The 15,212-nt window shown below is 34.2% G+C and overlaps 3 protein-coding genes across 3 annotated transcripts; 2 read left to right on the forward strand and 1 right to left on the reverse strand.

The window, feature by feature from the left end:
- Window positions 1-10: 10 nt before the first annotated feature.
- On the reverse strand, window positions 11-2,870 carry LOC108208968 (probable nucleoredoxin 1). Its single transcript, XM_017379619.2, has 4 exons — window positions 2,541-2,870; window positions 1,568-2,047; window positions 988-1,467; window positions 11-841 (listed from the first exon to the last, which is right to left on the reverse strand). The coding sequence occupies exons 1-4, from the start codon at window positions 2,658-2,660 to the stop codon at window positions 239-241; spliced, it is 1,683 nt and encodes a 560-aa protein (XP_017235108.1). The 5' UTR covers window positions 2,661-2,870; the 3' UTR covers window positions 11-238.
- Window positions 2,871-5,280: 2,410 nt separating this feature from the next.
- Window positions 5,281-5,754, forward strand: LOC108208159 (uncharacterized). Its single transcript, XM_017378656.2, has one exon. It carries the CDS (start codon window positions 5,281-5,283, stop codon window positions 5,752-5,754), a length of 474 nt encoding a protein of 157 aa, XP_017234145.1.
- A 3,360-nt stretch (window positions 5,755-9,114) lies between these two features.
- LOC108206705 (transcription factor bHLH90) lies at window positions 9,115-11,916 on the forward strand. Its single transcript, XM_017377091.2, has 8 exons — window positions 9,115-9,462; window positions 9,566-9,748; window positions 9,844-9,916; window positions 10,177-10,245; window positions 10,357-10,905; window positions 10,995-11,234; window positions 11,345-11,521; window positions 11,626-11,916. The coding sequence occupies exons 1-8, from the start codon at window positions 9,152-9,154 to the stop codon at window positions 11,689-11,691; spliced, it is 1,668 nt and encodes a 555-aa protein (XP_017232580.1). The 5' UTR covers window positions 9,115-9,151; the 3' UTR covers window positions 11,692-11,916.
- Window positions 11,917-15,212: the final 3,296 nt, after the last annotated feature.

The following is a 15,212-nucleotide window of genomic DNA, read 5'->3' on the forward strand; positions in this document are numbered from 1 at the left end:
ACATTGTCCGTACACATAAACGGTCCATTAAAGTCAGTAATTTGATTGCCAAGTTGTTTGGAAAAAGCCCGTGACAGGGACAAATAGATCTGGATACGTTAGGTTACTCCCCTTCCACAGTCTTTAAGGAACTCAGCTCAGGCTCTGCAGTGTAATTTTTGGGAAGTAATTATTTCATCACCACCAAGATTGTCAAGGTATCTAACAAGCACCTCCATCACAACCCCTACGAGCTCTCTCAGTTGTCATTCTTTTCATTGGCTTCTTCTTCCAGGGCGCATTGGGGATGGAGATCAAAGTTGCATTCTTCACACCTGAATGCCCACACCTTTCCATCCTTGCCACACTTCTGACACACATAAATCCGATAGCGAGTGAGGTCTAGCTCATGCTTCTCATCAAGTGCATTCTTGACCTTCTGTGGCCACCCCTTGGCCATCTCCTCATGCTCGGCTTCAATTTCCTTTATGTGCTGCTCTGTGAAAGGATAAGTGTCAGAGCCATGAAGCATAACAAGGTCCTGTGCGTCTGTTGTGACAGTCTTGCCGCTTACCCCTATGGCTACTAACTTGGGAATGCTTCGCATCTTGAACAGACTAGTTAATGATGCCTTCCTTGGATCGCCAAATGGAAGTGCCAGCCATGGCATAGTAGAGAAGTAGTCGTCGAAGGAGGTTTGGTCATGATCAAAGGAAATGAAAACTAGTTCAAAACCAACATTCTTTGACTTGATATTTTGGTAGATTTCGATGAGCTTTGGGGTGAAAACACGACATGGAGGACACCAGTGAGCAGAGAAATATAAGAGGACATCTTTTCCAACAAGATCAGAGACAGGTACCTTCAAAATATCAAAATTGACAAGATGTTAGTGTTTTCTTCCCATTTGCTCGTCCCTGGCCTGTAAGAACCTGAGCAACTAATAGGTATCTAAACAGGCCTCATAAAACAATGCACAGGATAAACCAACTAATTTTATGAACAAACCTGGATACCATCTTTTGCAATCACAAAATCCTTCTCTTCTGATACCAAAATCGACTCCAATGTTTGATTTTCTCTCTTGGTTTTCTCTATCTCCTCCAGCTCAGAAAATTTCTTGGGAGTAAACGGGTAAGCCAAGCTGCCATGTTCTGTGACTGTATCAGCCACATTTGTATGAAGAGTCTTTCCATCTGGCCCTAAGATGACTAAAGTGGGGAATGCCGAAATCATGAAGTATCTGCTCAGCTTCTCACACTTGATGTCCTTGAAAGGCAATGAAAACCAAGGTGCCCCTTCCATACCTTTTCTGAATGATTCTTCATCCGTATCTTGGGGAATAGTCACAATTTCGAAGCTCTCTCCTTTCTCCTTCAGTTCTTTATAAATTTTGACAAGCTTTTCAGTGAATACAGCAGATCCGCTGAATGCTGACATTGTAAAGTACAATCCTATCGTTTTCCCTTCAAGCTCTGTGACAGGCACCTCAAGTTGTTCGATGTACAATGTTAAAAATTAGTTTAACTAAAAAGAAAAAAAATCATTGAAGATTGTAATCAGTGAGAACTTCTGGGATGTAACTCACTTCCATCCCATCATTTGTAATTACAAAGTTGCGAAACTGGGACTCCAAGACAGATGTCAGGGACTGGTCCCTCCTTGCTAATTCATCCTGCTCTTTGAGTTCTTTAACATGTTGCAGTGTAAAAGGATACCCCTCTAATCCATGGTCCACAATGATCTGAACTCCGTCGCTAGTCAAAACTTTTCCATACTCATCCAGCAAAACAAGATGTGGAAGCCCCCTTACTCTGAACAAGTCTCTCAGCTCATTACGCTTGTCAGAATCAGAGAACGGTATAGCAACCCAAGGCATATTGGAGAAAAACTTGTTGAAAGATTCAACATCTCTATCGGCTGAAATGAATGCAACTTCAAACCCGGCCTTGGCAGAGACATCATTGAACACATCAACTAATTTCCGGGTGAAACGATGACACGGACCACACCATGAGGCTGAGAAGTATAAACCAACTGTCTTTCCTTGCAGCATATCAATTTTAACCTGAAATTATAACATTAGAAAAGAATTTTCTTTAGTGGTGCATGATAGCCAACTGGCAATTGTACAATATTCCATTAATCAAAATTCGACAAAACACGAACTTATAATTTCTATAGAACTTAAAGAGTCCCTACTGATTTAAACAGAAAGATATTTTATCAGCTCAACTTATTGTCATGATAAGCTAATCAGTCATAAACAATCCTAGAGAGTCTAGAAAGCAGCAGCAGTGTTAATAAGAGATACAGAGTGTACATTGCACATGATCAGGAGATAACTTGGGGGAGCTACCTAGGTTTTTCCGCACATCAACTTCACATAATATTGTAAAAGTTTTTCATTGGCCCCGGAGAGATTTCAAAAATTATTGATTTTTTTGTGACAAGGAAAAATTATTGACATTTTTATTAACATTAAAGAGAACAATTATGTGATCCAGCCTCCAGGCGCTGCTAAAGAAAAATTCAGGTTCTGCCAGTGTATATGATGTTACCTGTTCACCAGAATTGCAAACCAGGTAATCTCGGTCTGGAGAAGAAAGAAGAGAATGGATATGGTACGAATTAGAAGCTTCTAGCAGCTTATCAACACCACTAACAGCTTCTTCTGCCATTTGTGATTTGTACAGCAAGCTCAAATGCTTCTTGAAAAAACTTTACCAGACTGAATTGAAAATATATACAGAGCGGAGATATTAATGCATTCTTTCAAACGGCTAGCCAATAGCAGTTGTGACAAAACTTGTACATTGGAATACTCAGTCTTCTGTGTTATTTGTCATAATCTATATGTCATTTTAGACACCACAAGAATGAGGGAAATACTATTTCTAGAGCTGATTTTTTTTAATTTCCAGAGCAAACAAAGTATGAAAAGATGAAACTGCCCCCGTGCATACACACTAACAGCAAAAGAAAAAACACCAACGAGGGGTAATTTCATCTTTTCATTCCTTTTCAGCTCTGGAAATTAAAAAATGGCTCTGGAAATAACATTTTCCCAAGAATGAAGGTACTTGCACATATTTATAGTCTGCATTTTGATTTTGCTTCCAGAGCAGTTACAGGCAGGGTTGCTATTTTCCTGCTTTAAGGAAGAATTTTGGTCAGAACTCAGAACATGAATTCTATCTAATTTGATTGAGCAAAAACATGGAATTTCAACCAAAAACAACAAAATATGTTCATCAGTGACATATGCACATTCTGTAAGTCTTATGAGTCATAACATTCCTTATAATCAAATATATAATAGCAAGTCCAATATGTTACCTATCTCATTACTTATTAATAATATAAAATAATGAATCCTAGTGAGTCTTAGTGATTTAGGTAATCTTTTAGTGTCAAACTCTAATAGCAATCCCTATATTTGTTCTCCTAAAATTATTTTAATAATAAATTTGAGAGAGAGAAGGGGATATGGAGAGAAAAGACAAAAAAAGAAGGAGTTAAATGATTATTTTATTCATAAATATTAAATAGGTAATGGCCAGGGGTTACTTATAAATAGGTAATGGCCAGATGATTTGAGGTTGTGCTAGTGATTTAAGTAACCACCAGAAGAGTGTTGTAGTGCTTTTTTTTAGTGCATTACCTAAATATGAATGAGTTTAGGAGGAAGTTTATGTAACATATTGGACTTGTTCTGAGAAACCAAAGTATAAATCTGGGCCAATTCTTAGCTTCAAGCTTTGAAGCATATATCTCCATCACAAACCCATCCTTCCCTCTGAGTTTTCTTTTTCTTCAACATCCTCCTCGGCATTAACATCAACATCATCTTTTAGTTTTTCTTTTTTTATTATATTTGATTTAACTAGCGCAGTTCGTTAAGTACCTCTTATGGTATTACTATCATATAAGAGCAACTCCAACAATCTCTTAACATCCTTCTCAAAAAAAATATAAACTATTGAATCCTAACTATTTAGGATACTTTCATATGATTCTTCTCCAACAATCTCTTTATCCATGTCTCCTAAACTATTGTATATTATTAAATGGACTTGTAATATTTGAATAAAGAAATGTAATAGTAGTAAAAGTTGGACAAGTTTGACATATATTAATAAAGAATGAAATGAGGAGAGGAGAGAGAATCTTAAGTATGAGGAGGATTTTGAAGCTCCTAACAATTTGAGGAAGGCTTAGGAGATTGTTGGAGTGAAATTTGAACACAATCTTCTTCAAAAATATGACTTAGGAGTGTAGTAAGGAGCTTGTTAGTGATGCTCTAATAGAGTAAAATTTTACTCCACTTGTGACTTGTAAAATAATAAGATGTCATTAATGTCGATACGTGTTCATATATAAAGTACAGTACAATTGTGATATTTCTATACATGATGAAAACAATCCGCGTCCTGAGAGAATTGTGACTTGTGAGAAACGAATCTTGCGGTGTATGGTAATCTATTTTTCCTATTTCAAAAAATCAGTCAAAGGACTACTTTCATTACCAATACCCATCGCAGTATTGCACTTACACTTTCGGCTTTAGCCCTGTTTTTCATGGCAATAATGCTTGCTTTATGTTTAGCATATCATTGTAACTGTCTTTTAACAATAATTAACTATAAAACAATGATTAATCGAGTTAATTACCGTTCATGCAAGTGGTCGTCCAGGTGTCTTGAATGAGGTATTGATTTTGTCACCCAAACTCATGTGAATCCACCTTGTTTTTGATATTTTTAGCTGTATTTAAACAAATTAATATAAAATCAAATTAGGCCCAAACAATATTCTGAAAATAGATTTTCCCGAATACTATTTATTTCTGTGATGTTAGGCCAGGGGAGGCCACACATATATTATTTATTAAAAAAGAATATTTATAAAGAAAAAACAAACATGTAAGAAATGTACAGAAAAGATAAAGTGGCTGTCGGATGATCAACAAGGTTATTTCAATGTCTCGAGCCTGATGTATAAAGTGCGCTAAATCATTACTTTCTCTTCATACAATGCAGCATAAAATCCAAGCTCTTGCGGTAAAGAACAGATGCAGCATCTTTATTAAAGAAAAATTGTTCTTTTTTGAATTCAAATATGTCTCATTAGAAAGCCATGTTGTGCTCAAGCCATTCCCTCAACAAGCATATAATATATTCTTGCCTCTTCTATTAATCACTCCAAGCACTTGTTCTTGCTCTAGCCTTTACTCAACGAATAGCTCCTTGTACAACATTTATTAAACCTGTAGGAAAATTTTAATTTTGTGTCGAAAAAATGTCGCAGCCGTTTGAAGTGTACCCTGCAGTTTATCCAACTCCAACCACACCGACCCCTGCAGCTACACACCACTCGAATGGATCATTCGGGACGGTGTTCGCGGTGCTGGCGGTTATAGTCTTTGTATCGGCCATTGCTTGTTGTTTGGGAAGGTTATGCAACAAGCGCCGCGATCGTTCCAAGGACAAGCAAGGCAAAGCTGCGTCGCATTCGAAAGAGAAGGATGCTAAGAAAAATAATGGTTCTCACGGGGACTTGGAATTTGGATTTGACAAGAGGCTTTCGAGTTCCAAAGTGGCTGCTCATGAAGATTTCAGGGTGCCTAAAGCGTTTCCAAAGGGCGGAGCCAGAGGTGATGGGGATATTGAGTTTGGATTTGATAAGAAAATGCCGAGCGCTAGACCGAAAGGAAATCACAATGGGCAACCTAAAAAGGAAGTGAGATTTGCTAAAAATAACGAGCCAAAATAAGTGTTTGATACAGTTGTTACTTCCGAACAAATCCATTATGGAGGTTTGTAATTTGTTAAAGACGCCGATATCAGTTGTCATTAAAAAGTTATATTTTGATTTAAAAAACATATATTAGCATTTGACAAGTGTTTGGGAATATGAAATGTTTAGCCATTTTTCTTGTCGTACAACTAAAGTTATCCTATCTTTCATTATAGAGTTAAGTTCTTATAGAGTTAAGTTCAATGAAGACCATATTTTTTTTGGAAACCTGGATACCACTTATATTCTGCAAGTAAAATATTTCGGCCCTGTTTGGAAATTAACTGTTAGCGGATTGAATTAAATGTTTTGACTAGCGGATTGAAGTAGATGTTTTGACTAACAGATTGAATTAGATGTTTCTCGTAAAACTGTTTGGTTAATAGTTGATTGATTAGCTTTTTTGACACAAACCAAAACCTTTAACTCAAAAAGTTCCTCAAAGTAGCTTTTTCAAAATTAGCTTTTTGGTTCCAAACCTCTATTTCAATCCGCTAACTACCAAACATTTATATTAGCGGATTTTAGTGGTCAAACCTATAAACCACCCCAAACCTCTAATTTTGCCTCAAGCCTCTAATTTCCAAACAGGACCTTCATAAAAATATTGCAAAACGTATAATTTTACAAATCATGTTCTACGAAATCATTATTTTATCTAAAATCTTGAATATCATATAAGTTTTACATGTAGAACATTACAAAATGTTTTGTTCTATGAAATATGTTTAGTTTGCAGAATATTTGTTCAACTTGCAGAACATACATTATCTACCTATTAAATATAGATCTCCAACAATTTTAATGAATGCAAAATATTTGTAGAACATATTTTACAAAATAATATATTTTATAATGTTTTAGTTGCAGAATATATATGGTCTCCGATGAAATAGCGGTTTCTCACAACATATTTTTGCAGATAAAATGTGTAAATAAAATTCCTTCAAATTATAAGGAGAATAGCACCGAACAATCAAATTTCTGTCATTTTATCTTAAATGATGGGTGTGATGTGAAATTTGGTATATTTTCAGCGGAGTTATTGATAGGACTATAATCATAAGATAATTAATAAAGAACAGGGATAATTTTAAAAATACCCATCTGTATAATTATTTTTTTAAAAATACTACAATCTTTTCATTGTTTTTTAAAAATACCTTTTCATAAATATTTTTTTTTCAAAAATACGGTTTTGCAACTTTTGCAACCTCATTTGCAACCTTGGGTTTCAGTTGCAAATGAGGTTGCAAAAGTCGCAACCTCATTTGCAACTTTTGCAACCTCATTTGCAACTGAAAGGCTGGCACCCCCGAAGGTTGGAAATGAGGTTGCAAAAGTTGCAAATCGTAATTTTGAAAAAAGAATTTTATGAAAAGGTATTTTTAAAAAAAATTCTGAAAGGTAGTATTTTTGAAAACAATAATAGAAAAGTTAGGTATTTTTGTAGATTTCCCTAAAGAAAAAGGAATAAAATAGTAAAATATACGTAATTGTGTGATGGGGAATTGAAAAAAAATTCAAATATTTGCCGAGGCTCACAACGTGTTTGAAAACATGCAATACCGCACAAGCAGGGACTTGGAATTGATTCTTCCTTCTGATCTCCAGCCAAACTTCGACTAAGGATAGATAGTTCAAGGTAAACATACTTTAGATTATAATTCATTTTTCTTTAGATTATAGTTCATTCTTCTTTGAACAAATTAGATTATAAATTTATAATTCATAGTAAGTTGTTTCCGAGAATAGTTGCTCCTCCCAGCTTTTAAATATTTTTCCTGTGATATCTTCAGGAAGTGCATCCAACGTGTCGAAGTGGGTAATTTATAAAATCTATCTCAGAATTTATCAAAAGTAAAAAGAAGAAAAAGTTAAACGTTGTGAGAAGAAGGTGCATATTGTTTTGGACAGGAAAGTTGCGATCTCTAATAATTGACGAGATCATATATATTGTGAAAAAACCAAAAATAAAGACAGAAAACCTTCAAAGTTAAAGCCCAAATCACTCAATTCAAAAATATTATTTCGCAAACTTATTTTAGTTACAAATTTATAACTTTCCTATAAAAAAGAGATTTCTAAAACAATGGGTCTATTACAAAGAAACACATTAAAATCAAAATGTCCCAACCATTCGACCGTTACTTTTATCCACCCCTCTTGTTTGAATAGTATGATTTATAACCTCACAATTGAATATTTGCTCTTAGATTTTTTTAAGACGAACCCGAATTGAACTCATGATCACGGATAACAGAGGATAAATTACTGATCCTTACTTGCAAACCCTTGCATCTACCCACCGGTCAAGGGGTAATTTTACAACGGTGAAAGTGGTGCTTGGGGTTATATCCATTATCACCGTCGCTCGTTATGGCGCGTTCAGGAGTATTGTCACTCACGCCGCAAGGCATCAAAGGGCGAGCAAAGTGAACCTGCAGAAACGTCAGTGAAGATAGAACCAGCAGAGCTTACAACTATGTAGTATTTTTTAGATAAGAATATTCAGTGCACATATTAACTAGCAATATCTCTTACTAGTAGTATATGTTTTAGTGTTAATGAATCTTTTAGCAGATAATTATAGAGGTTATGGACGGATTGCTGATGGAAATATGTTGGCCGGTAGCTTGTAAATCTAAAGTGCAATTGAAGTTTGAAAAAATAATAATTGAAGTGCCTATGGACCCCTTGTTAGGACGGTCACAAGGTACAATAATTTCAGTCCATGACATAAATTTTTTACTTTTACTCGACTTGGAAAATCTTTTAAGCTGTAAAAGCAAACAAATGTTCACCAATAGTACATACTCATAAACGATGTTCAAACATATTCCACGCAAGGAGATCATAATGTATATGTCTAAATGGTGAATATGGTGATAGTACTGTATATGTAAAAAAATTAGAATTAATGCCTTCTCACATTTGGAAAAATAATGAATGGATTACTGGCTGCAGTGGTTAGTGATTTTTGTGCGGCCAGTAATCCATTCACTATTTTTCCATATGTGAGAAGGCATTAATATTACTCTCACTGTCGTTCTCATTTTTTTACAATTTTTTCATACTGTTCGACACGTATTTTAAGGCGCATATAAGACATAGTTTTATAATTTATTTTTAAAATTTTTCTTTTTTTATAAAAATTTAAACATCAAATTTTTATTTAGAAGAAAAAAAAGTTCAAAATAATTATCAAACTATATTTTGCGAGAGCATTAGAATGCGTGACGAGCACTCGTCTCCCAATGTAAACAAATGAGAGGCACGGATGGAGTTCATCTATATACCAGTAATTGTTTGCAGTTACATGTAGTTTTCCAAACAATCATTTGCAAGATTGGATGAGTCTATTTTGTATTATATGTGTAGTCCTCAGTCAAAACTGTACCTCCACGGCATATCAATAAACGCATCAGATTCCTCTGACAAAGATTTTCTGCTGATTTTACACGATACCCTACTCCACATTTCTGTTATTTATTTACCCTTTCTTCTTACTTGCTTTTCTTTCATCTTTTTACCCACTTGTTTAAATTTACTTGCATTACTGAATATTTTTTTTAAGATGATTGTTGGGGCTTTGGAGAGAGCAGTGGAGTGGCTAAGGCCACTTGTTAAGACTCAAGAATGGGAGTATTGTGTGATCTGGAAGCTGGGTGATGATCCTTCCAGGTAAAAAAAATACCCATTACTTTTTTATTTAAGTTGAAGTTTTGTAAGTTGGTTTATGGGTTTATTGAATTGCAAGTGTTTGATGATTTGTGTGATTGATTAGGTTTATTGAGTTTGTGAATTGTTGTTGTGGGGGTGGTGATGGTGTTAATGAGTGTGATGGCATTGTGAAAGAAGAAGGTGGTGGAGATGGTTTATGTAGAGACTATAATTTTCAGCATCGAATAGGGAGTGATGCTTGTGTGAAGCTTGCTCAGTATCCATTTTCATTGCCTTTGTATTCTGGGTATATGTTGCTCTATTTCTTCTTACTTTGTGTATATGTGTATGAGTGTAAAGCTTTATATGAGTCTGAAACATTATTTGCTCGAATGCATGAAGGATACATGGAGAAGTAGCGATGTCGAACCAACCGAGGTGGCTTAGCTATGGGAGCACCACTGACTTGAACAATGTGAGTCTGCTGTTGTAGTCTCTTTAAGAGTGCTCTGCGTAAAATTCAGATTGATGCTATTTTGTGGGGAGTGAATGATGTTACTATTTGTGATGTAATGAAATGTGAATATATTATTCGTTATAAGTTCATTAATAAAGCTCCTTGAGAGTTTTCCATCTTTACTTACTGCCATAGTTTGATAGCCATAAGCTTGGCTCTGTGCTGGTTTTTTTACTCACAAAGCTCGTGTAAGTTGAAATGCATTCTTTTTGGGGCAGGAAACGGTAGGAACTCAAGTTCTTATTCCTGTTACTGGAGGTCTAATTGAGCTTTTTAGCAAGCAGAATGTAAGCTTTTAATGGCTTATCTTGCTCTTCAGAAGTCAAAACAATATGATATCGTTTGTTGTTTTCATTGACAAGGTCAAGTTTTTTTGTTTTGTTTTTTTTTTCAAATAGGTACCCTGTGATCAGAAACTAATAGAGCTTATAACAGCTTACTATAATGTATCGGTGAAACAAGAAATTATGAGTGCACACAGCCACAACGATAAAAGCCTCCTGGAAAAACTTCATAAGCATCCATTTGTTGTTGAACAATTGAATGATCAGTGCCATTTCAATTCTATGTCTAGGTTGCAGAGCCTCGTTACAGGATCCCAGGCCAGCCCATATGGAATTGAAGGATCATCAGCTGGTTCGACTCCTTCGAATGAATACCTATTACTGCAGTCTGGTTCTAGTCATGTGTCCCCAAATTTGTCACCAATCAAGTCAATAGGAAACCCCACAAAGTCTTGGAAACGAAAGCTCAACGAGGAAATGCCAAAAGATGAAGTCGCGAGGGTGGCCAATCACGTGTTTGATAAGAAAGATAAGGTAAAGGGTAAGCAGAAAACAGGCAAGGAACAATACTATTCAAAGAATCTTATCACAGAGAGAAACCGAAGAACCAGGATCAAAGAGGGACTATTCACTCTACGTGCTTTAGTACCCAACATTTCCAAGGTTCCAAGTCCTAACACTTAAATTGGTGACAATTATTTAAACTATCGCATTCATGCACTCTAGTACTCACTTTTGTGCAATGGTTTTAGATGGATAGAGCAGCTATTCTGGGAGATGCAATAGATTATATAAAGGAATTGGAAAATACGGCAAGGAATTGTCAAGCTGAGCTTAAGGAAATGGAAGAAGATGGCTGTAGCAAGGACAATGGGGCCTCAGAGATTTTAGAGCTAAAAGGGTCATATGAAGATAATAAACGTTCACTTGCTAACGAAACCCTCCAAGGTTCTGCTGTTGCTGATCAGAATCAACCTATTCAGCAAATGCCGGTTAGTAGATTACACAAGCAGGGACGCTTTTCATGTGAATATTCATCAGAAATTCTGTTTTAAGATTTTAAAGAAGTACATTTATGACTGCAATAATACGTATTTTTCAGGTGGAGATCGAAGTAAATCAAATTAGCCAAAAAGATATCTGGCTTAAAGTCGTCCACAGCCAGAAAAGAGATGGATTCTTAAGGTTGATGAAGACTGTACATTCTTTAGGCCTTCAAGTTATTGATGCCAATGTTACTACTTGCAAAGGGAGGGTGCTGAACATTTTCAAGATTGAGGTCAGTTAAAACCAAACAATATATTATGTTCTAGGCATAGTCAGGCAAAAACATAGCCAACATTCTCTTATTAATACTGACAGCATGGTTTTATATAATGCCAGGCAACACAAAAGGAGTTTGAACCACAGAAGTTGAAAGATTTGTTGCTTACAAACTGGACATTGTAGTTCAATCCTGTTCCAGGAAGTTAACAGGGGCCTTCTCTTCTGATTTGTTAATATGGGCCTTCTCTTCTGATCTGTTAGAATGATATAATTTGGAAGTTTGTATTGCGAGAAAAATGTGAGACCTGGTGAAGTTTTAGCCTTTAGTAAATTGATTGTTGAATCTTCTGTATCTTAGATCCGCCTGTACATGACTTACGATCAAGTTTAGTTAATTATATTTGTGTAGATCACAATCTCATCTCATTTTATAATTAATTTAAAATATTTAACATGACACCTAAATTATCCTAGGAATGAATCCGGAATCTTTAATTATTTTTTTTAATGAACAATGGGTCAAATTGAAGTTCTATAATGATGAGCAGAAACTAAACATTAATGTTGTGCTCCAGAATTTTTGTCTGTCATAGAAAATAAAAAAACAGACGTATTTTTGAGTAATATTTTGACAAGGAAATAAAAGTAAATTTAAAATTTTGGAGAGAAATGTCCTTTTGTATGTGTCCAACAATTTTTTTTCTCACTTTTGAGAGAAGTAAATAGTCAATTTTTTATTCTTCCTTTTATAAGAAACTAGTTGAAAAACCGCGCGTTGCGGCGACCGATAAAAATTATATTAATGATTCAAAATTAATATTTATAAAATAAAATCAATTTGCGGCGATTTATAAAAATTATATTAATAATTCAAAATTAATATTTGCAGAATAAAATAAATTTTATATTATAAACATCTCGATACAATACCAATATTAATATTTAAATTGTAAAATTGGACTATAATTCATGAGTGAAAAAATGATAATAAATTTTTACATGTAATTAACGATTTAAATTATGACGAATCTTAATTTTAATTGTTGTTTTTTTGAAAAGTAATCATGTTCTTGACTAACATTATCATTAACTATTCAAATGGTGTTTTTTTTTTAAAGTAATCATGTTCTTGACTAACATTGTCATTAATTTTTCCACGCACTATTTCTTAGACATATACACCATTCCCTGCATATAAAAAGCATACGGCTCTTTAACAGAACTGATTGATGACATCTAATCATATACATCGATCGCCCAATAAAACAGACAATAAGCTTGCAAACAACAACAAATACGTCCGACGACCAAAACAAATATTACAAAAGAATAACCAACAAACATATATCACTGTGATTAGGGGTGTGCATTCGGTTAATGGAAACCGAAACCGAAATTTATTTCGGTTGACCGAAACTGAAATTCTATGAAAAACTCTACCGAATACCGAATCGAATTAATTTCGATTTTGTAACCGAACCGAAATTTAAATTTTGATTAATACCGAAAATCGAAATTATTAACCAAAATTTTTAAAAAACCTCTGAAAAGTGAAAACTATGAAAACAATTTGAAATAAACATCATTACATCAAGCATTAAGATAATTTGTTACTTAAAAATTACAACTGCAAGTCTCCAATGAGTCAGTCTAAGACGGTGGTTAAAGATATTTAAGTTCACAATCCAAGTTAATAAAAAGAGTCTTCAGCCAGTAGCCAGTCCTTTGTTCCTGATATCTTCATTTGATAATGTCACCTACACCTGCACCTGATATTTTTTTTATAAAGTAAATAAAACTTTGGTTAACCGTTCGGTTTTCAGTTAACTGCGATTAAAAAAGCGAATAATCGAAAATGAAAATTTGGTTACCGAAAACCGAACTGAAATATAAATTTGGATTAACTAAATCGAAATTATTTCGGTTAACCGAAAACCGAGCTGAATGGACACACCCCTAACTGTGATATTGAGAGGGTGTGTAGGTTGTGTTTAGATATCCAAAATCCTACAACCTGTAGGAGTATTTATAGGTGCAGAGAGACTTGTGTGCTACTCTTTTCCATAATTAAATAATCTGAAATAGAATCAGATTAAAAAACTTGCAAACTACTATATTTCATAAATAATCTGAAACAGAATCAGATTAATATTTGCAATTTATTATATTCCATAGGTAATCTGAAACAGAATCAGATTAATACTTGCAATTTATTATATTCCATAAATAATTCGAAACAGAATTAGATTAATTTATGCCAAGATATATACCATATCAATTAATCTGAAACAAAATTTTTTTTTTGATATTTTTCATCCAAAAATTCCAGAAAATTAGAAAAAATAGAACGGAGTTATCTGAGAGGCGCCACCTACACGCCCCTCGCTTCTCCTTTATATAAGTATATTGATTGTCCGTTCTTTTCTCTCTTTTTGCTTGAACTCGAGATCACAAATAAAATGCGAAGTGCGTTAGTTAACTAATTTTTTTTTCAGAAATACTATGGGGCCGTTTGGCTGAACTTAAAAGAAGTGACTTATTGATTAAAGTAGAGAAGTGGACTAAAAGTGAGAAATTGGTTTGAACTTATAAGTTGTTTGGATATCGTGACTTAAAAGTTTTTTAGTGTTTGGATAACCTAACTTATAAGTTAGTATAATTTTGTAATATATAAATTATTTTATTTAAAAATAAATTATAACAATAAAAGACTTTTTATTATTAAATACATGACATGTTTTACAGATTCAAAATGTAAAAACACTTTACTACAAAAAAATATTAATAAAAGTATATACAATAAAATAGAGAAGAGAGGTGGGGGAAAGAAAACACAGTCGGGAGAGAAGAAGGGAAAAGGCAGCGCAACGCGAGAGAAAGTTATGAGTTCATTTTCTGTTACAAGAAGTTGAGCCCCCAAAAAAGCTAGGTTTGCAAGCTTTTTATCTGGGCTTCCTTTGGTTCAATTGAACACTTCTCAAAAATAGCCGAACAGACCTGAAATAAGCAGAAGTGGACTTTTACATCTTTTAAGCCCAAAAATGGCTCTGCGAAACATGACCCACTATGTTTTCACGTATTATTGGGAATGGATATTGAAACGACCATGCATATGAGTAGAAAATGCACAACGAAATAACGAATCTCTAAGCAAGAGATATCACCAGATTTTGTTTCCATTAAATCATTTAAATAAGATAAGTCAGCCGATAGCCTAACTGGAATCACAGTTTTCTCGGCGCATAGCCGCATACTCCTGTTTTTAGACTAGAACATGTATCACAAAATAAGTCAAGCATTGAGAACCCTTCAACATTTCTAGAAGCAGGAGGATACCATTCCTCAAACAAGAGCTCAATTTAAGAAAACCAATATATATATTCCATGATTGATATTCGGAGATTCGGACATCAGCAACAAATAGAATGCCTCTCCAAATTAAAACTACACTCAAAGCAACAATTATACTGACATTACATGATTACGGTTTACGGGAGTAAAGGTTACATAAAATGATAAGACATGCGCCTTCTAGAAACAGCACTGTAAATTTCCTCTTTTTCTATATTTCAAGATTATTAATTTCATCAAAACACAATATATTACGGTAAATATAATCAACTTAATCAACTTACATACTTGGTATTTTATATCGTTTTAACTAACACCCGAAATGCTTGACATATTAGAAATTAATAATTTTC

This window comes from Daucus carota, chromosome 2 (genome assembly GCF_001625215.2).
Source record: "Daucus carota subsp. sativus chromosome 2, DH1 v3.0, whole genome shotgun sequence".
In the NCBI taxonomy this organism is placed as follows: domain Eukaryota; kingdom Viridiplantae; phylum Streptophyta; class Magnoliopsida; order Apiales; family Apiaceae; genus Daucus; species Daucus carota.

Bases quoted from the DNA above. Each gene is read 5' to 3' on its own strand.
- LOC108206705 (XM_017377091.2), top strand. From the start codon at position 9,152: ATGTGTAGTCCTCAGTCAAAACTGTACCTCCACGGCATATCAATAAAC. The intron at 9,749-9,843 runs GTATATGTTGCT...GAATGCATGAAG, and splicing joins TCATTGCCTTTGTATTCTGG to GATACATGGAGAAGTAGCGA. The intron at 10,246-10,356 runs GTAAGCTTTTAA...TTTTTCAAATAG, and splicing joins AGCTTTTTAGCAAGCAGAAT to GTACCCTGTGATCAGAAACT.
- LOC108208968 (XM_017379619.2), bottom strand. From the start codon at position 2,660: ATGGCAGAAGAAGCTGTTAGTGGTGTTGATAAGCTGCTAGAAGCTTCT. The intron at 1,468-1,567 runs GTGAGTTACATC...GAACAACTTGAG, and splicing joins TTACAAATGATGGGATGGAA to GTGCCTGTCACAGAGCTTGA. The intron at 842-987 runs GTTTGTTCATAA...GATATTTTGAAG, and splicing joins TTGCAAAAGATGGTATCCAG to GTACCTGTCTCTGATCTTGT.
- LOC108208159 (XM_017378656.2), top strand. From the start codon at position 5,281: ATGTCGCAGCCGTTTGAAGTGTACCCTGCAGTTTATCCAACTCCAACC.